Below are 23,121 nucleotides of genomic sequence, written 5' to 3' on the forward strand. Positions count from 1 at the left end.
TAAAATACCTGAGAGGGTAACTTCTGTGGACACGCGGTCGATGATAAGTACATCATTTGCTCCATCATCACAAGCTTCTACATAAAATTTTTCAGGTGTAATATGCCTAGGAAGAAATTGAAAACCATACGTAAGTAATCAAATAAAATGACTCCCCAAAAAACTATTTTAACAATTTTAAAGGAACCCTCCTACACTGCTGGTGGGAATGTAAATTGGTGCAACCACTATGGAGGACAGTATGGAGATACTTTAAAAAACTATAAATAGACTTACCATGTGATCCAGCAATCCCACTGCTGGGCATATACCCGGAGAAAAATATAATTCAAAAAGACACATGCACCCCAAAGTTCATAGCAGCACTATTTACAATAGCCAGGACATGGAAACAACCCAAATGTCCATCAACAGATGACTGGATAAAGATGTTGTGTATATATATACACAATGGAATACTACCCAGGCATAAAAAAGAATAAAATAATGCCATGTGCAGCAATATGGATGGACCAAGAGATCATCATTCTATGTGAACTGGGCGGGAAAGAGGAAGAAAAATACCATATGATATCACTTATATGTGGAATCTAAGAAAAAGGACACAAATGAACTACTTATTATTTATAACTTAGATGACTGATTTCTTGAATATGTGTAAGCACATTTGATGGTCCTTTATGACTGGATTGCTGCATTCTGTTGAATCTTATTTTGTGGGTGGCTTTATTCTTTTGATAACTATGTAAGTTTAAAAAGCTAAAGCTCTAAACATTCTTAGGAACCATATATATAAAGGTACAGGAATGGTACATATATATAAATTTTTAAAAATATGTGCCGAGTATTGTATATATGTATTTACATGCAATATATTATATATGTGCAGTAAAACTAACAATTCTACCTAATAAAACTGAAAAGTGAAAAAAAACTATTACAACAATTTTAGCAGTGCTTACATTTGCCATCAGTTTCCCAGCTTCTGAATATCTATTACTCATACTCTCTTTTTCTTCAGTTCCCTTTTCCATAAAACGATAATACCAGACTCACTAAGTAGCACTGTTGTGGAGAAAGTGAGCTAATCTTTGATAAGCGCTTAGAACATCCGATACATAGTAACCAAGATCTAAGTATTAGCTAAAAATCATAAACACATTTCCAGTATATTGTTTAAAATAAACTACTTTAACATTTCAGGGTTTTTGTTGTTGTTAGAATGCCACATATGTGTTCTTGAAAAAAAAATCTCATTCTGCAAAATAAAAAATAAAGGGGGTAAAGTTAGAGTTGGAACAGAGGAATCAAAATTCATGCAACTTTGTAAACTGAATCTAACAAAAATAACAGATGGCTCTTCGGGAGACCACGTGGATGACTCCAACAAACAATTCAGCATGGTTAGGGACTGCCTCAGGAAATAATGAACAAAAACAATAAAGTAAAAATAAAGATGTGCAGGCACTAAAACAACGGAGATGGAGGCTGCTGTTAAGGTGGGCACGTGAGTAAATACAGGTACAGGCCTGGGACTGGTTCCAGGTACCGAAGTCTGGGGATACTCAAGTGCCTCATATTAAAATAATGCAGAATGGTCGGCAATCACAGATTGAACCAACCACAGAACCCGCAGCTACAGAGGGTCAAGTGTACCGCCCTCCAGGAGCTGACCAGAGTTGGGGAGGGAACTAGTTTGTTTTTCCAGGGACTAATCTCTATTGTTCTTAAACCACACATGAAAGAACTTCTGTTTGTGCAGCAGCCAATCTGAGGGCTTTCGCCTTTCCTTTTTAATTCTGCTTCCTTTCTTCCACTCCCTTTGCCTGTGAAAAATCTTACATAAACCCACACACCATCACTGATATCATCTCTTATTTACTGACTGTGTATAAGTTATTTAGTGTTACAGATACAAGTCCTGTAGCAGAACAAACTGTAGTGACCATTTTTGACTAAGTTTTTCCAGCAATAATCAACACTTAATTACCCAAACATAACTTACATCATTTCATGGTTCATCTATAACTAACTTCTTAATGTCAGGCTAGCTTCCTCCATGGGTGGAGGGAGGGGAGCGGATATGCTAAGGGAATGAAAGTCAGTATTAACACAAATCAAGAAATGCTATGACAAACACTATGCTGCCCACCACCAGAAATTGACACGACACTGTAAACCAATTATACTACCAAAAAAAAGTTATAGAACAGTTAAAAAAAAAAACAAAAAGGAAGAAAGAAAGAAATGCAACAAAGAAAACAAATCTGCTTCAAATATGGCAGTCTTCAATTCAAACAAAACATAATAGCTCATTTCTTTTTATTCCTGAACAGTATTCAATTGTGTGGATATACCACAATTTATTCACTCACTTGCTGATGGACATCTGTACACTCCCACTTTGGGATATTATGAATAAAGCTTCTATGAACATTCTAGTACAAGTCTTAGGGCAGACATATGCATTCATTTCTCTTGGGTGACTACCTAAAAGTGGAACGGCTGGATTACGTGGTAGTTGTATGTTTAACTTGCCCAGAGAGAGGAAAAAGGGGAAAAGGTTACAGGCACAAGGAAACATTAGGGGGTGATGAATGTATTCATTATCTTGATACTGGTGATGTTTTCACAGGTTTAAAATATGTCAAAATGTATCAAAATGCACACTTTAAATATGTGCAGCTTATTGTATGTTAACTATGCTTCAATAAAGCTATAAAAAAAAAAGAGGTCCTGAAACAAACTAAAATATGAAAAACTTCCAGAAAATCTAGTCACAGGATAGTTACCTTTAGTCTCAAATCATTAAAAAAAAAAAAAAAAGGAACAAAAAACCCCAAAACATCAGTCCATATCTGCAGATGTTTTGTGCAGGAGAAATCACACTCTAGAAGTCAGTAAATTTATTGAAAAGCTGCCATGTGCTAAGCATTATACAAGCACTAAGGGACAAGGAGGTAGGTGATAAACAAGTCACAAATAGGAAAAAAAAAAAAAACAACTTAAAAAGTGGACTTGAAAAACAAGACTTCTTTATAAAAGCTTTCGAAAAAAGTGCAGTCTCTCAATCAGATGGCATCCTCCGGGGCTGAAATAGGCTCAGGACCTGGAAGAGTCTCGTGAAATGTTCTCCTACAATAGCCGATGCTATAACAGAACAGCCTGTCCCATCTCTAATGTCCTAAGTAACTCCATGAGCTCTCTTTAGAAGGTTCCAATGGATAACAAAGTGTCTCTCCTCTGTTATCTTATTTTTAAAACAAAGATCATAGCATTGATAAGAAACAGTCCATTACCAATGCTACTGTAGTGTTAAGTCAACTACGAATGACTTGTTCTAGACCCAGTAACATGAAAGCAACCATTCAGGATCACAGTCAATCAACAAACACATGCAAACACACGTAGGCCTTGTTTATACAGGAAATCAAAATCCAACATTCACACAACTGACCATAAATCTCTAATCAAAACATTACTTCAACAAATTATAAGAGCACTACATTAGGAGTAGTCACAAAGAAAAGGCCTCAAGATTTGCAGTCAAAAATTATCCTGACTTTGCTAATTACTAGCTACTTAATGCCAGCCAAGTTATGAGCGTCTACCCCATGCCAGGTTTTGTTAGGTATGAGTGGTACAAAGTTCTTGGATCACAGAGCTTACATTCCAGTGGGAAAGACAATCAAGATACAAAGAAGTAATTCAGTGATTTCAGACAGTAGTCCATACTATGAAGAAAATTAAGATAGGGTAGGGAGACTGGGGGTTAGGAGAGAGAGGATTGAATGAAACAATATATAAAAACTACTGGCACAACTGTGAACAAAGGGAAGCCATCTCTGCCCTTTATTAAGCCTGGCGATGAGAACGCTTACCCTAACTACCAAACAGAACAGCAAGCATTAAATGAGCATCGATAAAGTACTCTTGCAAAGCATAAAAGGCTGACTCAGGTATGATTTTTTTTAATCATTAACAGAAACATCCTTTAGCAGAGAAAGGAGAAAAGTTGCAAATTTTCATTATAGGACTCCGAACACACAACCAGAAAGGTTATCCAACTCATACTTTCAGAAATAATACAATAGAAGGTATCGATATCTTTGCCACATGGACAATCTGTAAGCAATTCTGTTTTGCTAGGAAGATACCAGAAACAAATTATATCTCAATTTAAATATACTGTTTGAATAAATATAACTGAAGTACACAAATAGCAACATATTAGCAGATAGCTATGCTTTAATTCATATTTGTCCTCAACTGTATTAAGCTAGCAATTTTCTGATATGTCTAATTACATATTATTACTCCAATAATGCTATTCTAAAAAAGTAAAAACACCTAGGTTTCACATTTTGGCTCCAGAATTACAGTGAAAAATCTGCCTTTCTCATCATAATTCCAAGTTTCTTAATACTCAAAAACCTAAAATAATTATTTTCCAACATATCTGGACAGAATTCACACCAATGTAAATCTGCATGTTTATAAGAAATACATTCTTCGAGCCAGAATATAACAGAAACAAATCTGAGAAAAAGTTACATTCTAAAATAAGAAACCAGAGTTGTATATTAGGGGTAAATCCCCACCCAAAATATCAAGACTATATAAAACAGAGCTCTGATTTACTAAAGACAATGTTCCAGAATAATAGAAATTTTGAAGAATTATGAATGAATGCCTTGGTTTATTTGTAAAGATTATGAGTCTACATCAAGAAAACAGCTTTTAGTACAAAACACAATGTTAGTTTTTAAAAGACAGTTTTTAAAAGACAGTTACACCCGGCTACTTCTCCCAGCAATCAGTTTTACTCTGCACAACTAAAAATTTGAACAATTAAACTGCAGACTGAATATGCTGAAAATGAAGAGTTTTACTGCAAAAGTGGTTATGGTTAGGCAGAATTCTAGAGATTAGCCCCCAAGATTCCCATCTCCTGATTATTCATTCAATCCAGGTATTATCCTGCAGATGGAATTAAGGTTACAAATCAACTGGATTGAAAATAGGGAGATTATCTTGGATGGTTGTGGTGGGTCCAGTGTAATCACGTGAGCCCTTAACAGCAGAAAACTGCATAAGAGCCCCTCAGAGAGATGCAGCAGAATGGAAGGAGAGACTTCAGTCAAGAGAAGGATTTGACAAGCTTCCTGATGGTTCCTGAGATGTTGCAGTCACATGCAGGGACAGGAGAGAGGCCTCTAAAAGCTAAGGGTGGCCTCAGGCTGATAGCAAACAAACAAACGAAAAACAGGGACTTCAGTCCCACAACCACAAGAATGTAGATTCAGTCAACACACTGAATGAGACTGCAAGTGGATTCTTCCCCAGAGCCTCCCCTGAAATGCCACCCTGCTTCACACCTTGATTTTAGCCCAGTGATGGGCTTTTGATCTGAAGTAACTAAGAGATACTACATTTGTATTGTTTTAAGTCTCTAAATTTACACTAATTTGGTACAGCAGCAATAGAAAACTAATGCAGTGATCAAATCCCTCCTAAAATGAAATAAACTTCACATTAACCCCTGGTCAAAACATACAAATAGAAACACTATCTTCCTGACACTAAGGAAACAGAGTTTCCTTCAACTGAATCTGTTATCTGGTGTCTGAGTTCCTAAGTGATAAAACTTCTTAAAAACCATTCTTAATAGAATGTCTTTAATTTATAGTATATTAAAACAAGGTTTTTCCTTACTTCTTAATCTAAGTAACGATGTTTTCTTGACTGGCTGGGATCTATTTTGAACACATCAATTTCTGTGCCATCCCACTGATGCCTTCAAATTATAGTAACACAGTCTGGTGAAAAAATTACAGGTTTTAAACTCTTACAAATCTGGTTTGAATTCCAACCCTATGCTTACTATCAGGAGTCCCTAAGCAAACCACTGAACTTCATGGCTCAGCTTTCTCACAGTTAAAAAGAGACAAATGATCAGTGAGGATAAAAGAGAGAATGTGTGTGACACGATCCACACTAAGAAAGACTCCAAGAAATGGTGGCATTGTTTTCTTACCAACTGACCTCAGATCACTGAGTTGTGGTTTTGTTTACTCTCCTGCTGTCCCAGTCTCTTGACAAAGCCATCACCATTGCCCCTACTCAGCTGCTTTACTTTTACATCTGGGACAAAGGCTGGGGAGCGTTCCACAGTTCTGACCACAGACAGAAGTCCGTAAGTTTTTTATATCCATTTTCTTCATATTGCTCAGGGGCCTAAGCTCTTCTAAGTTCTCAGTTGTATTTGGGGAGAGTTAGCACAACTGACTTCTCCACAAAAATTTTGTGCTATGTTTTTAATAACCAATGTTATTCTTGATATAAAAAATGATTATCAACATACCATCTCAGAAATCAAATTTCTCCACTTTTTAATACAATGCACAAAAACATAAAGCCTGTATATCTAAATAAACAGCCAACAGAGAAATGCACACACTGCCTTCCCTCAATAGCTCCACCCTCTTATACTGTGACTACCTTTATCTATACACGGTTGGCCCTCTGTGTCCATAGGTTCCACATCTGTGGATTTCACCAACTATGGGTTGAAAATATTCAGGAAAAAAATTTTCCAGAAAGTTCCAAAAGCAAACCTAGAATTTGCTGGGCACCAGCAACTATTTATATAACATTTGTATTGTATTTACAACTATTTACATAGTATTTACATTGTATTAAGTATTACAAATAATCTAGAGAGGATTTACAGTATACAGAAGACTGTGCATAGGTTATATGCAAATACTACATCATTTTATTTAAAGAACTTGAGTATCTTTGAATTTTGGTATCTGAGGGAGGTCGTAGAACCAATCCTCCTTGGATATCAAGGGACGACTCTAAGTGTGATTAAGCTTCTCACTTGAAAAACTTCTATAACAAAAATTAAGTATTTGAATGAAGTAATGAACTGAAAAAAATCGCACTTGTTTCCATACGCAAGTTTTGTTGTGTTATCTAACAGATAGCTTTTAGCCAGTGATATTTATAGTAAAATCAAATGTTTATAAGAGCAGAAAAGTCTTCTATTAAAATTTTAATACATAATTATAGAAAATGTATACATATAAATACATACAAATATACATCTAAAAAGTCTCCCTAATATAAGCAATTTAGAAGTTTTTCCCAACTTGGCATTTAAAACTGAGAGTGTGGCAACACTGAAAAAATATATACATCTTGGATTAAGACTTTAAACCATACACAAAAAAATATACAGCCATAAAAATAGGTCTTTACTAATTGTTACAGTCCTAATAATCACAGTAAAACTGAAAAATCACAATAAACTAAAGAATACTCCTTGAGAACAGAATAAAATGATAAGAGCTGCAAAACATGAAAACCTAGGGAGGAAAAAGGGGGAAAGAAGAGAGGAAGAGAATGGCACAATTCAGGGTGTTCAACATCCATTTAACAGGAATTCCAGAAGAGCACACAAGGAAAAAAGAAACTTATCAAAGAAATAGTATAAAAACAAACAAAGAAGAAACCTCAAACCAAAGGACAAGTTTCCAGATGGGAAAGGCCCATCAAATAAATGGAAAACACAGACACACACACTCACTCACAGGCACATTAATCGTAAAGCTTCAAAACACCACAGAGACAATCCTAAAGCTTCTAGGAAAAATAAATAAGAGAAAGAAGCACTGAAGTTGTCAACAGTCACACCATTGGGCTATTCAACAGCAACATACTGGGCTATTCAACAGCAAGGTGTTTAAAATTCTGAAGGATAATAATTTCTAACTGAGAATTCTACTTAGCCACACTATCAAACTTGAGGCTAGAATGAAAACATGTTCAGATGTGCAATGTCTCAAAACATACTTCTCTTTCACTCTTAGAAAGAAGGAAAAGTTTTGTTGTGTTTTTTTAACCAAAATGGAATAAGTCAACAGTTAGACTGCAAATCTAACACAGGAGAGAAGTAAAAGAAATTCTCATGATGATGGTGAACAGAGGTTCCAGGACAACAGCTATGCAACAGGTCTAAAGAACAGCCAATCCAGATTAAAGCAGGGGGACAGGGCTCCCAGAGATAAGACTCAAAGAAAATGAACTGATAGTTACCAGACATGTTTGAGAGTTTTACTGTTGTCACAGAGACTGAAGATTAATTAGAGATAGGCACCTTAAAGAAAAGTGAAGCAAATCAAAAGAAAAAAAGGCACCTTTTAATTCAAGGAAAAACAAAGCGTTTTCATAAGAAAATGTAGTTTTAATACACTATCGACTTCTTTTGAGTCACATCTACACAACCATAGTAACATGAACACTGTACGTCTTACTGTAACTATAGTAAGAGAGGGAAGGAATAGAAACGTAAAAGTTAAATTCTCATCTGAAGTAGAAAGTCATCGTATGAATAAAACCAAAAAAAAAAATCAGGAAACAGCAATATAAGCATGTTGTTTAGAAATGTGGAGTAAAATAAAAGAAAGTGATTAAAAACATGAAAGCAGAGGTCTCTGGGACAGTGGGGACTGCGAGTGCAGTAGAGTGCTCTTTTTTTATTTTCAAGCTTTGTGCATTGTTTATTTTTAAACCATATAATTGTATTAGATTACAATAAAAATTAAGTTTAAAAATGTGTTAAAAGAACAGAAACAAAAATAAGAGTAACTGTCGACCAAGGCAGCGAGTCCTACCTAGCCCAAGGGCTCAGGGATCTTTGCTCCATCTTCCCTCTCACAGAGATGTTGCTAGAATCTAAGTTGCTGGTGCTGCCCCCCAGGCTGCTCTGATAGATGTTACTGAAAATGGCTTAAGAACTGGAGCAATGAACATATGCACGGTGACTGCCAGCTAATCAATACTTTTAAGAAGAATAATTATAAATAACAGCTCAGAATCCAACTAATCGTAACGGCAGGTGTCATCCCAACTCAGATATCTACAGGTGCCTTTGCTGACTTCCTCTCTTCCTTCCCCTCCTTCCATTTCCCACCACGTTTTAATTGGCCTTAATATTGATCTGAAGTATATTTGCTTTGTGTAACAAATTTCATTCTGTAAGTTTTATGCTTCCAGGTTTCATTTCAAAAGCTAGTGAAATTAACTTTCACTCTCTAGCACTCATAGTCCAAAACACTTGAGTAAACATTCAAGGTATAATTTTTGCTGAGGTTATGGTTTTATTGTTATTTTTGTGTTTAAATCTTCACCAAACATAAGCCTCTGCAGACAAGGACTCTGCGCTTTACCTACTTCCATTGGTATTTCTCGCACAAGATAGCAAAAGTTCAATTTTCTTAGAGAACAGGACATAATTAGTCAGCAAACATGCACATTAAGTTGTTTTTTTAAATATATGGCTCTTAGCTAATATTTTCTTCGGCTCAGCTAATATTTTCTTCTGCTCAGTGAAAGAATAAACAGAATTTTTAAAATTGTATCCTTTCTCTTAGCTAAGAAAAGAACATTGACAGGTCAAATTTTAACTGGATTTGAAGTTATACTATAACTTATAAAGAGGAGAAAGAGGAAGTAGGGTGTTCTCTGATCAGAAAGTCTACAAAGTATCACTGAAGCCAAGTTCTGCCTGGAGTTTTTCCAAAATTAACATGTCAACAAGCTATACTAAGTTCTCAATGTAATAAATACATGGAAACCAAGACAGAAGACTCAATGATAAAAATCTAGGCTAAAGCTCTCCCTGCTGCAAAAAGAATGGCCCTCAATTGGTGTGATGTTTCTTATGTCAATAAAACTCTCTCACATTACTTATTTTATGAAATAGATTTTAGAAGTTAAGACAAAAAGATTTCCTCCAAGAAGGTTATTTGGTCATTCATACTAACGGCCAAAACGCTTGTGAAAAAATGCTCAATATCACTAATTATCAGAGAAATGCAAATCAAAACTACAATGAGGTTTATCACTTCACACCAGTCAGAATGACCATCATTCCGAAGTCCACAAATGACAAATGCTGGAGGCTGTGGAGAAAAGGGAACCCTCCTACACTGCTAGGAAGAATGTAGTTTGGTGAAGCCATTATGGAAAACAGTATAGATATTCCTCAAAAGACTAAACAGACATACCATATGATCCAGCAATCCCACTTCTGGGTATATATCCAGACGAAACTCTAATGCAGAAAGATACATGTACCCCAATGTTCATAGCAGCATTATATACAATAGCCAAGACATGGAAGCAACCTAAATGTACATCGACTGATGACTGCATAAAGAAGTTGTGGTATATTTATACAATGGAATACTACTCAGCCATAACAAAGAATGAAATAATGCCATTTGCAGCAACATGGATAAACCTAGAGATCGTCATTCTAAGTGAAGTAAGCTAGAAAGAGAAAGGAAAATACTGTATGATATCACTCATACGTGGAATCTTAAAAAAAAAAAAAAAGACCCTATGAACTCATCTACAAAACAGAAATACACTCACAAACACAGTAAACAATCTTATTATGGTTACCAGGGAAAGGTGGTGGGAGGGAATAAATTTGGGTTTGAGGTTTACAAATGTTAGCTACTACATATAAAAATAATTTTTAAAAAAGTTTCTTCTGTATAACACAGGGAACTACATTCAATATGGTGTAATAATCTTTAATAAAAAATATGAAAATGAATATATATATGTACATGCATGACTGGGACACTGTACTGTACACCAGAAGACACATTGCAATTGACTGTACTTCAATTAAAAAAGATTATTTGGTCATTAACTATGCTGTTGATATCAATTCTCTAAAGTTCAAAGTAACACTGTATACTTAAAAAAGGCTCTGGTTCTACATAAACTGGTGAGCTTATCAGAATCCAGCAGGTATCAACTATTAACTCTAACTGAACAGGAATACTCCCTGGTTTCTTTCAAGACAGGGGATTCAATACCAACCCAGAAATCTGGTTTCTGTTAAGATGACACATATTTTGGAAGATATATCAAAGGAGGCTTGAGCGTGCTCTCTCTCTTCTTGATCCCAGAGACCATGCACTTCAAAGCCGTTAGGTTTTAAAAATAAAGGCCCAGGGAGATGTGTGGCCAAGATGGCAGAGTAGGAAGACCCTGAGATCACGTCCTTCCACAGGTATACCCAAATCACAACTATTTACAGAACAACTATCCATGAGAAAAACTGGAAGACTAGCAGAAAAGATCTTCTGTAACTAAAGACAGAAAGAAGGAACCACAACAAAATGGGGAGGAGGGGAGGAGACACAACACAGTGGAGACCCTACCCCAAGGGGGGCGGCTCACAAATGAGGGAGAATTCCAACTGCACAGATTCTCCCAGAGGGCTCTCCAGCCCGGCGTTCCTGCACCAGGAAGACCCCAGAACGTTTGGCTTTGAAGACCAGTGGGACTTACTTTCAGGAGAACTAGAGGGCTGTGGGAAATAGAGACTCCACTCTTAAAGGGCACACGAAATCTCACATGCTCAGTGACCCAGAACAGAAGAAGCAATTTGAAAGGAGCCTAGGTCAGACTCACTTGCTGATCCTGATAGGCAGGAGGCACCTAATGCTGACCCTGGGTGACAGCCATCTTTGGGAGCTCATCCTACCACAAGGACACTGGTGCTGGAATCCTCCTCCTCGCTTATTAGCAAAAAAACCTGGCCCCACCCACTGCCTAAACTGGCCCCATCAGCACCAGTACTGGGATGCCTCAGGCCAAGCAAATAGCTGGGCAGAGACACAGCCCTAACGACCAGCAGACCTGCTGCCTTAAGACCCTCTGAGCCCACAGCTGCCCCAGGACCCCGCCCTGTCCACCAGAGAGCCCAGGACTGGCCCCAGACACCAGTGTCCCAGTACTAGCCCCAGGATCCCCCAGATGCTGCAGCCAGAGATCCTGGGATATGGCTCCACCCATCAGTGTACTGGCACTAGCCCTAGGACCAGGTTCACCCACTACTGGGTAGGCACCAGCGCCAGCTCCAGCGCCACCCACCAACGGGTAGACAACAACCCCAGGACCACCCCAGCACCACAGCCTGTCATACCAGGACCCAGCCCACCCACTAAGCCCTGGCCCTGCCCACCAGCAGGCCAACACCAGCTCTGGGACTCCGTGGGCTCTGCAGCCAGTGAATATAACCAGTAAAACCATCTACATCCACAATAAGTAGTTAATGGATACACAAAACAAAAATTTATAAAAGATAATGTCAAAACAGTAAACATGCTGGGGCAGCAAAGGGGAAGGAGCAAAAATGCAGGGGTATTAAAATGTGTTTGACTTAAGAGATGAGCAACTTAAAATAATCATAGATAGACAGACAGATATACACCTACAAAAAAGGAAACATAATACTAAAGACAGTCAACTAAACACAAGGGAAGAGAACAAAAGAAGAAAGGAACAAAAAACAATCCCAAAGCAGTTTTTAAAAATGGCAATAAGTACATACCCACTAGTAATTACTTTAAATGTAAATGGACTAAATGCTCCAGTCAAAAGACACAGAATGGCTGAATGGATTTAAAACAAAAAATCCATATACATGCTGCCTACAAGAGACTCATGGGATTTAAAGACACACAGACTGAAAGTGAGGGATGGATGGAAAAAGGTATCCCATGCAAATGGAAATTAACAAAGCTGAGGTAGCAATATCAGACAAGACAGACTTTAAAACAAAGACTAACGAGGCTAAGAAGGACATTATATAATGATTACGGGGTCAATCTAAGAAGATATAAAATTGTAAATACATATGCATCCAAAATAAGATCACCTAAATAGAGAAAATATTAACTGACAAAAAGGGAGACATTGACAGTAACACAACAATAGTAGAGGACTCTTAACACTCCACTTACGTCAATGGACAGATCAGCCAGACAATCAATAAGGAAACGCCAGCCTTAAATGACACGTAAGACCAAACAGACTTAACAGATACAGAACATTCCACCCAAAAGCAGCAGCATATAGTCTTTTCAAGTGCACATGGAACATTCTTCAGGATAGTGTGTTGGGAAAACTGTACATCTACATGCAAAAGAATCAAACTGGACTACTCTCTCACACTATGTACAAAAGTAAATTCAAAATGGATTAATGACTTAAATATAAGATCTGAAAACAAAACTTCTAGAAGAAAACAGGCAGCATACTTTTTGATATCAGTCTTAGAAATATTTTTTGGGATATGTCTCCTCAGGCAAGGGAAACAAAAGCAAAAATAAACAAATGTAACTACATCAAACTAAAAAGCTTTTGCACAGTGAAGGAAACTCAACAAAACAAAAAGGCAGCCTACTGAATGGGAGAAAATATTTGTAAACAATATATCTGATAAGGGGTTAATATCCAAAGTATACAAAGAAACAACTCAAGATTTTAAAAAATGAACAACCTGATTTAAAAAATGGGCAGAGGATCTGAATAGACATTTTTCCAAAGAACAAATTCAGATGGCCAACAGGCACATGAAAAGATGCTCAACATCTTTTAGTGAATCCTGAGGGAAACACAAATCAAAACCACAATGAGATACTACCTGACACCTGTCAGAATGGCTATTACCAAAAAGACAAGTAACAAGCATTGGTGAGGATGTGGACAAAAGGGAACCCTCATGCACTGTTGGTAAATTGGTACAGCCACTATGGAAAACAGTATGGAGGTTCCTCAAAAAATTAAAAATAATGGGTGAAGGCGATGGCTCAAGTGGTAGAGTGCATGCTTAGCATGCATGAGGTCCTGGGTTCAATCCCCAGTACTGACTCTAGGAATAAATAAATAAATTAACCTGATTACCTCCCCCTACCAAAAAAAAAAAAAAAGAAAAATAGAACTACCATATGTTCCAGCAACTCCATTCCTGGGAATTTATCTGGAGGAAAACAAAAACACTAATTAGAAAAGATATATGCACCCACTATACTCAATGCAACATTATTTACAAAAGCCAAGACATGGAAGCAACCCAAATGCCCATCAACAGATGAATGAATAAAGATGTGTTTTATACACACACACACACACACACACTGGACTATTACTCAGCCATAACAGAAGAATGAAATCTTGGTATTTGCAACAACCAACAGACTGAGAGGGTATTATGCTAAGCGAAATAAGTCAGAGAAAGGTAAATACTGTATGATTTCACCTATATGTGGATCTAAAAAAGCAAATAAACAAACAAAACATATATGCAAATGACATGATACTATATATAGAAAACCCTAAAAGCTCCACAAAACACCAGAGCTAATAAAAAATTCAGCAAGGAAGCAGGATACAAGATTAACATACAAAAATCAGTTGCATTTCTTTACACTAACAGTGAATCAACAGGAAAAGAAAGCAAAGAAACAATCCCTTTTAAAATTGCATCCAAAACAATAAAATACTTAGGAATAAATCTGACCAAGGAGGTGAAATACATACATGGAGAACTACAAAACACTGATGAAAGAAATTAACAAGACTTAAAGAAATGGAAAGAGGGGGGAGGGTATAGCTCAAGTGGTAGAGCACATGCTTAGCATGCAGGAGGTCCTGGGTTCAATCCCCAGTACCTCCTCTAACAGTAAATAAATAAGTAAACCTAATTACCTACCCCCACCATAAATAAATAAATGAATGAATGAATGGATGGATGGATGAAAGAAATGGAAAGATATTCCACACTCTTGGATTGGAAGAATCAATATCATTAAAATGGCCATACTGCCCAAGGCAATCTACAGATTTAATGCCATCCCTATTAAATTACCCAGGACATTTTTTTACAGAACTGGAACAAATGATCCTAAGATTTATAAGGAATCACAAAAGACCCAGAATTGCTAAAGCAATATTGAAGAAAAAGAACAAAGCTGGAGGAATAACCCTCCCAGACTTCAGACAATATTACAGAGCTACAGTAATCAAAACAGTATTGGCATAAAAAAGACATATGGATCAATGGAACAGAACAGAGAGCCCAGAAATAAATCCACAAACCTATGGTCAATTAATCTTTGACAAAGGAGACAAGAATATACAATGGAGAAAAGACAATCTCTTTAGCAAGTGGTGTTTGGAAAACTGGACAGCAGCATGTAAATCAATGAAGTTAGAACACTCCCTCACTCCATACACAAAAATAAACGCAAAATGGCTTAAAGACTTAAACATAAGACAAGACACAGTAAAACTCCTAGAAGAAAACATAGGGAAAACATTCTCTGACACAAATCTTACCATCATTCTCCTAAAGCAGTCTACTCAGGCAATGGAAATAAAAGCAAAAATAAACAAATGGGACCTAATTAAATTTATAAGCTTTTGCACAGCAAAGGGAAACCATAAGCAAAACAAAACAACAATCAACGAAATGGGAGAAAATATTTGCAAATGATGTGACTGACAAAGGCTTAATTTCCAGAATATATACACAGCTCATACAGCTTAATAACAAAAAACCAAACAACCCAATCCAAAAATGGGCAGAAGACCTAAACAAGCATTTCTCCAATGAAGACATATGAATGGCCAATAGACATATGAAAAAATGCTCAATATCACTAATTACCAGAGAAATGCAAATCAAAACTACACATCACACCAATCAGAATGGCCATCATTCTAAAGTCCATGAACAATAAATGCTGGAGAGGCTGTGGAGAAAAGGGAACCCTCCTACACTGCTGGTGGGAATGTAGTCTGGTGCAGCCCTTATGGAAAACAGTATGGAGATTCTTCAAAAAACTAAAAATAGACTTACCATATCATCCAGCAATCCCACTTCTAGGTATATATCCAGAGAGAATTCTAATGCAAAAAGATACATGCACCCCTATGTTCAGAGCAGCACTATATACAATAGCCAAGACATGGAAGCAACCTAAATGTGCATCTGCAGATGACTGGATAAAGAAGTTGTGTTATATTTATACAATGGAATACTACTCTGCCATAAAAAAGAAAATAATGCCATTTGCAGCAACATAGATGGACCCAGAGATCATCAATCTAAGTGAAGTAAGCCAGAAAGGGAAAGAAAAATACCATATAATATCACTCATATGTGGAATCAAAAAAGGGGGACACTATGAACTCATCTACAAAACAAAAACAGACTCGCAGACTTAGTACATAATCTTACAGGGAGAGGGGGTGGGAGGGGATAAATTTGGGAGTTTGAGATTTACAAATGTTAGCCACTATATATAAAAGTAGATTTTAAAAACCACTATATATAAAAGTAGATTTTAAAAACAGTTTCTTCTGTATAACACAGGGAACTACACTCAGTATCTTGTAATAACCTTTAATGGAAAATACATGACAGTGAATACATGTATGTATATGCATGATGGGGACATTGTGCTGTACACCAGAGACCGACACATTGTAACTGACTGTACTTCAATTAAAAACAAAAACAGAGGCAGAGTTACAGACACAGAGAACAAGTGGTCACCAGAGGGAAGGTAGATAGGGGAAGGAAAGAAATATTGAGGGAGATTAAGAGGTACAAACCTCCAGTTATAAAATAAATGAGTGATGGGTATGAAATGTACAGTGTGGGAAATATAGTCAACAACTATGTAATATCTTTGTATGACATATCATAAGTAGACTTATCAAGAAAATCATTTTGAAATGCACAAAAATACCGAATTCATTACATTGTATATCAGGAACCAACATAGTATTATAGGTCAATTATACTTCAAAAGCAAACACACAGAAAAGAGACCAGATTTGCGGTTACAAGGGGTGGGAGAGGGCATTGGATGAAGGCAGTCAAGAAGAGGGATGTGTGAATAATCTGAATGTTCACTGCACTGGATAGATTATACACATCTTCATCACAGTAGAGCTTAGTTTAAATCTCTTCTTAGTGTTCCATCACCTCTGTCTGACTGACCTCACAGCTATGACAATCTTTTAAAAAGAAAGGCGACTTCTTAACTGAGGAAACAATGTTTCTTTCCATACAAGCCGCAGCCTGATTCACTTTCTGAAAGATGTCCTGCCTTACTCTTATTTCACTTGACCTATCAAAAGAAAAAAAGTATGCTTTAAATGTTTCCAATAATGGATTTCAGTCCTGTCTTGTAATTTCAAATTTATCTTTATTTGCCATTACCCAGGTTTACACAAATGACTTAAAAAGAAAAAAGATGGATGTTTAAAAAGTATAAAGTTTAAAATTTTGAACAACTCAATGTTGTTTTCTATATTAAAAAAGAGTATGAAACAAATACGTATATGCATGCATGACTGGGACATAATGCCGTACATCAGAAATTGACCCATTGTAACTGACTATACTTCAATTAAAAAAAAAATCCATATGAACTTGTCAATTATTTCCCAGTGTAAGTGACTCATTTCTATACCAGACATGTCCAAGGACTAAGGTGAGAGCAAACTGATAAGAGAAAAAAAGGTAATTTAAACCATGCAGTGTAATGGAAAGATCACTGGACTCTGGGCCTGCTGTGGTCTGCCATGGTGTTTGGCTGTGTGACCTAACTGTGGGGCCAAGGGCAATTATCTCCTTGTCTTCAACAACGACGGAGGATATATATCAACCTAGACCTCACAGAGGCATCGGAAAGATAATACTGTATATGAAATGACTTAAGCTGCTGCTAATGCAAAAGAATACGTTCCAAGTTACCCGACTGTTCTTTTTGAAGTGCTGCTGGTAGGTGTTCTACCCTGGAAAGTTCTTTTCATTTTACTAAGGTGATCCACTGAGAATCGGCACTGCACCAAGCTTTATGCCAGGTACTGAGGAGGATTAGGGAAGAAATCAATGTTACGGTGTTTCTAATATGTTCTACATATTTGTAACCTAGTTGGAGAAAAAAAAGTATATATGATCTCATCATTTCGAGGTGGCAACATGAGTGGTTCAAACAGTGCTATGCCCTGAACATCCTAATGTTCAGCCCTCTTCTCCATTAGACAGTAAATACACCGCTAATGAATCTTAAGAGACAATGTGCAAACTCATATGGATCCTTGGTGTCTAGTCCCTGTGACAGTGAACTGTAATGGGAGCTCAGTGAAGGGAAAGACATGGGAAAAAAGGTTTCTCAGAGAAGATGAAAATCTGTTAAGTATGCTAGCTTCATCTACACTCTCTTTCAATCCTTATAATGCTCCTGTGAAGTAGGAACGTTCCCATTTTACAAATGAAAACCCAATTCAGAGAGATTAAGTAACATGGTCAGGGCACAAAGCAAGTAGCAGGTCAGGATTTGAATCTAAGTCTGTTCTGACTAAGAAAGCCTGAGCTTTCTTGGCTCTACCATAGATGTGATCAGCATGCAAAGTAGGGAGAGAGGAAGACATTCTGGATGGAAAGATTAACGTAAGCCCAGGCGTAAAGCGAAAGAGGGTGGCCAAATCAGGGGGAATGGGAAAAAAAAGCACTGGGCAGTTATGGGAAATAAAGTTAGGGGATAGACCATGAAGAGGTTTGAATACAGATGGCTAAAAAATGTGGGCTTAATCCTATAAATCAATAAAATGGAACTAGAGATTTTAAGCAGGAGAGGAGAGGATGAAACTAGGGCATTAGGAAGGTGAACATCACAGGACAGAGATGGACTGGAGAAAATGTATGGCATAACATAGAACAAATTTTTAAAATCCCAAGCACTTCAATATTTAAATAAATTCAGTAGCAATATTTCCCTAATAAAATAATCAAACTATCTCTTGTATGGATCTTTCTTAAAATACATCTCTAGGCACTTTTTAAAATGGCCATTATGTCTTACTAATTCTTATATGGGTCAGAAACCTCTTCTACCTCCAAATGCATCTAAAAAAGAATATTCCTTAGGTCAGAGGTCACATTTTAAAACGATGCCTCAGCAAGGGCCAAACCAAAGAAATAACAGCAGTGACCCCAACTCACAAAACTCCTTGGCAAAGAAAAACAAAGTTGTAAAAAAGTTGTCCCTTCATTTACAGAAGCACTTAGAACTATTTTTTTCAGGGGAAAAAAGTTAAGAACTGACAAATGAGAATGACTTTCATATAACCTAGATTTACTTTCTTACCCAAATTTATAGTTTCCACTTCTTATAAAAATCAATACAAAAGCATCAGCCTCACCACTTAAATGCCAATTTCCTTTGTCTTTTATGGATATAGTTTGTTTCATTTTATTTTTTAAGGCCTGGACTGGTGCATTTAGTGCCTCTTTGGCAGCATATAATCTATCATCATAACTCTCAAAGTTCTCCATCCCATTCAATCTTAGCCACAGGAAAATTCAATTGCATTTTGTAACCTAACACTGAGCTGCAATCAAGCCATGGCTCCATATTGCTTAAACACAATTGAGACCTGGTGTAGGATCACCTGAAACCCTTAGTGACTAACAGATAAACAACAATAACCTAATTAGCCAGCAGAGCACACGTGACACTGGTTGGGCCAGTACCTCAGTCAAAGACACTCTGCTAGACTTATTCAATAACAACGTGATCACCTTGCAAAGGGGAACTGGGAGAGAATAAGGAAACTTGGCGAGGTAAATGTGAAGGAAAGTGTGCAGCTGGGGTTTTCACAGGGAATTACGGTAAGGCAGGTGGGCTGAGGAAAAAGCAATCATCTTTTACGCAAAACACCTGAGGTGGAGCAGATGCCCTCTCTCCCAATTTTGCACCTCTAAATTGAACCCTCCAGAAGTTAAATGAGCTTGAGGTTCTGGAGAGCACAGAAAGTGCCCAAACCACATCTTCATGTCCTCATATCCCTGCAAAGGAAATGTGATACCTATGCCTAAATCCCAAGATATTTTAACTTATTTAGGGATGGATAAAGCATCTCAAAAATTACATCTGCTTCTGCTGCCAAAGACATTCTCATATTATGGCCAATGGATTTTCAGTCTAGAGCTAAAGTATTAAGCAGAGTATACACCTGAAACTAATGTTGTAACTCGACTACTCTTCAATTAAAAGAATTAAAATAGAAAAACACCAAGTAAGTAGAACTAAGTTATTCACAGACAAGAAAAGTGTAGGGACTGATGGCAGTGCTAAGGGAAATACATACGTTTTTTCTAAAAATCGAGGACAAACCCCAAACCCTGCAAATACCTAATTTACAATTCTAACAACCAGAGCCTATTTCTCAAAGCCTCAAAGAGCTACACTTTACCGAAAGTCAACCTGCAGTGCGAAAATTCTCGAAAATAGCCTCTAGCTGTCAATGTGGACTTAAGAATCTGCTCTGTGCTTGGGCTGTATAATATTTAAAGCCAAAAAAATCCTTTCGGACCTTTAGAGTATTGACTGTACTTTAAATTTTTCCAGCATCCTAAAGACTGGTCGGGAAAGCTTCAATGCCCAAATAGAGAAAGGTTTGTCCACTTGTGTGTGGACTTTAACGTGCTATGGGTCTATCAAATAAGAAAAAAACTTTCTCTTTTTCACTCCTAAGCAATAAGGATAAATTTAGCCGCCACCTCTCCAAAAAAAAAAAAAAAGTGGCGAGGAGCGTGCTCCTAAGGGCTGCATCCAGACGCCGAGTCCGGCAGGCTGGAAGCACGTCTGCAGCTTCGCTCTCCCGCCATGGGCGCTGAGGCCGCGTCGGGCGGAGAAAGCCTGGCAGGACTGCCGCTCCCGGGCCTGGTGTGACTCGGGCGGGGCCTGGGGGCGGCCGCGCCCGGCGAGGAAGGCCAGGAGCGTGAGGGGCCCCCACACCCGGCCCGCCGCCCCCGGACTCAGGAAGCCTCCCTGCGGCCGACGGCCCACACCTGCCGCCCACCCGCTTCCCCGCAGACCCTCTCGAGCAACGGCACCCGACCCGCGGGACTCACAGCTTCAGCCGTTCGTAGGTCGTTGCCGCCATCCTGCACCGACGCCTCCTTCCTCTTCTTTTCCCCCGCTCCGCCCCGCGCCGCGCAGCGTACAGCCGCCACCTCTGCTGCAGCACTACCGGTCACCCTGGCACTGCGGCCGCAGCGCCGGACCTCACCTCACCCGTCTCCCCGCCCCGGGCGGTCTGCGAGCGAACGGGAAGCGGCTATGGACAAACTTAGTGCGCGCGCGCGCGCCCGCGCTAGAGAATGCAAGAGACGCTGTCCGAAGCGTCGGATTGGAGCGGGCGGATGAGTGCCGTGACGTTGCCGCTGCGGATTGGCGGAGCGCGTTGACTGAAGCTTTGGCCCCTGTGGGCCAGCTCCGCGGCGCCCGGCGCCGGGCGGAAATGCAGTGCTTGTGTCACGGAATTGTTCAAGCTACACAAGGAGTGATCTATGTTACAGTAAGAAGTCTAGTAGTACGGGGCCAGTGGCGCAATGGATAACGCGTCTGACTACGGATCAGAAGATTCTAGGTTCGACTCCTGGCTGGCTCGAGGCGTACTTTTTTTCGCCACATCTGGGCTTGATGTTACAAGGTCTCCTTGGAAAAGACTCTGGTTAAAGTGTGAAGGTTAAATGTCTTTAATTTTAACGCCACTTTGTCCGAAATGTCATCTTTTAAGCTGTGGTTGGAACCTGGAGTTGTGTGAGGTTTGTAAATTGCCAAGCGCCCTATTAATGATGCACACGAGAAGACTCTGTAAACGGAGTACATTAAGGAAAACATATCTGGAGTGGTGGTAGTTTGGAGATGTGAGGGCGTGCTGTGGCTGGAGCGCATTTAAGGCAGCAGTCTGGCACCTTTGGGGAGCAGAAACCACCATGCATGGTGATGTGAAAAGCGGCGCAGTCCCGGTTTACCAGGATGGGGTGGGCTCCAGCTCTGAGTACAGTGCAGCTGCGCGCGCGCGAGGGGGTCCGCAAAGTGCCGGAGTCTACAGCCCTGTCCTTTGAGAGCTCCTGACCCCAAGTTCCATCGGAAAACCTTAGCACATGGGTGTTTTTACAGTATGAAGACCTCAGGTAATCTAGTGTGTTACCTACCTACCTCCTCATTTTGTAGCTGCCTGGCTGGGAGACCTGAGAAGGACCGAACCGTCAACGGTGGAAAGGGGAGTCGAAACTGAACAGTGGCTGAGATGTCCGACGCTGTCCATTAACTAATCATTAAATCAATTTCTTTCTCCAAAAGAATGTTTTTTCCTCCTGAGGAAATTATAGGAAATTTGTAAAATACAGAAATTTACTGGGAATAAAAATAATGCAAATTCCCATCCCGAGATCATTACTATTAGCGTTATAATTTTTTCCCTTACATTTTTTCTTCCACATTTTTAGTATAAATACACCTACACATGTACGTTTTTTTCAAATTTGAGGTTGTATCAGAAGTGTCTTTATGTTCTCGTTGTGTCCCCTTAGTTTTTTGTCTGAGATTTAAGGTCATTATTCTTTGAAGATAGCCCATCAGAGAACTAGGTATTTTAAACATCATCCTCTTTGTTGAGAATTTGAGTTGTCAGTTTAACACTTTTTTAAAAATAATGCTGTTGAATAATTTCTGATATGTCATAAATTTCTAGATGTTGGTAGACATCTAAATGTCAGGTAGACATTTTTAAGATCCATTTCACGGACGTTTTTAAGACTTTGGTACATATTTTCAAATTGCCTTCCAAAAACACTAAACAAATACACACTTCCTTCAACAGCATGTTTCCTTACATGGTAACACTGAGTATAATGAATTTCATTATGATTTCTTTACAATTTTCATAATTGAAAAATGGAAGTTCCTTTTACATTTATTACATATATATTCTGATATGTGTACTCATTTTTTTCTAATGGATTTGTTAAACTTTTTAATATATTAAGGATATTAATCTTTAGCTGTCAGACACATTACAATCTTTTTCAATTTTATCTTTTACATTTTCCTTTTTCTTACAATATTTTTGAACCTAGAGTAATTTTCACTTTTATATATTCCAGTTTACCAATATTTTACCTTATGGTTTCTTTTATTGCATATGTGCTCTTTTCAAATTGTTTTGTGTTTGTATTTTTTTTTCTATTTACTTTAACCCATTTGTAATTTATTTTGTTAGTCATCCCAATGGAAAGATCAAGTACGTCTTAAACCTGTAACTCTTATAGAGCAATTAAGGGTTCTAAGCTCTTGGACTAATTCAGTCAATTCCACAACAGTCCCGTAACTAAGCTCGATGGTTAGCCCCATTTTTACAGATGAGGGAACTAAATTT

The 23,121-nt window shown here is 38.2% G+C and overlaps 1 protein-coding gene and 1 non-coding gene across 2 annotated transcripts in view; one reads left to right on the forward strand and one right to left on the reverse strand.

The window, feature by feature from the left end:
* The window catches only part of SACM1L (SAC1 like phosphatidylinositide phosphatase), a 60,953-nt gene extending 39,969 nt beyond the window's left edge, over positions 1 to 20,984 (reverse strand). The window contains exons 1-2 of the mRNA XM_045509853.2: positions 20,810 to 20,984; positions 9 to 106 (exon numbers count right to left, since the gene is read on the reverse strand). Coding sequence (XP_045365809.1) covers positions 9 to 106; positions 20,810 to 20,841 — 130 coding nt within the window. The 5' untranslated portion in view covers positions 20,842 to 20,984. The remainder of the gene's footprint in view (positions 1 to 8; positions 107 to 20,809) is intronic.
* A 291-nt stretch (positions 20,985 to 21,275) lies between these two features.
* On the forward strand, positions 21,276 to 21,348 carry TRNAR-ACG (transfer RNA arginine (anticodon ACG)). Its single transcript has one exon. It is a non-coding gene; the product is annotated as a tRNA-Arg (tRNA).
* Positions 21,349 to 23,121: the final 1,773 nt, after the last annotated feature.

Source organism: Camelus bactrianus, chromosome 17 (genome assembly GCF_048773025.1).
Source record: "Camelus bactrianus isolate YW-2024 breed Bactrian camel chromosome 17, ASM4877302v1, whole genome shotgun sequence".
NCBI lineage: Eukaryota > Metazoa > Chordata > Mammalia > Artiodactyla > Camelidae > Camelus > Camelus bactrianus.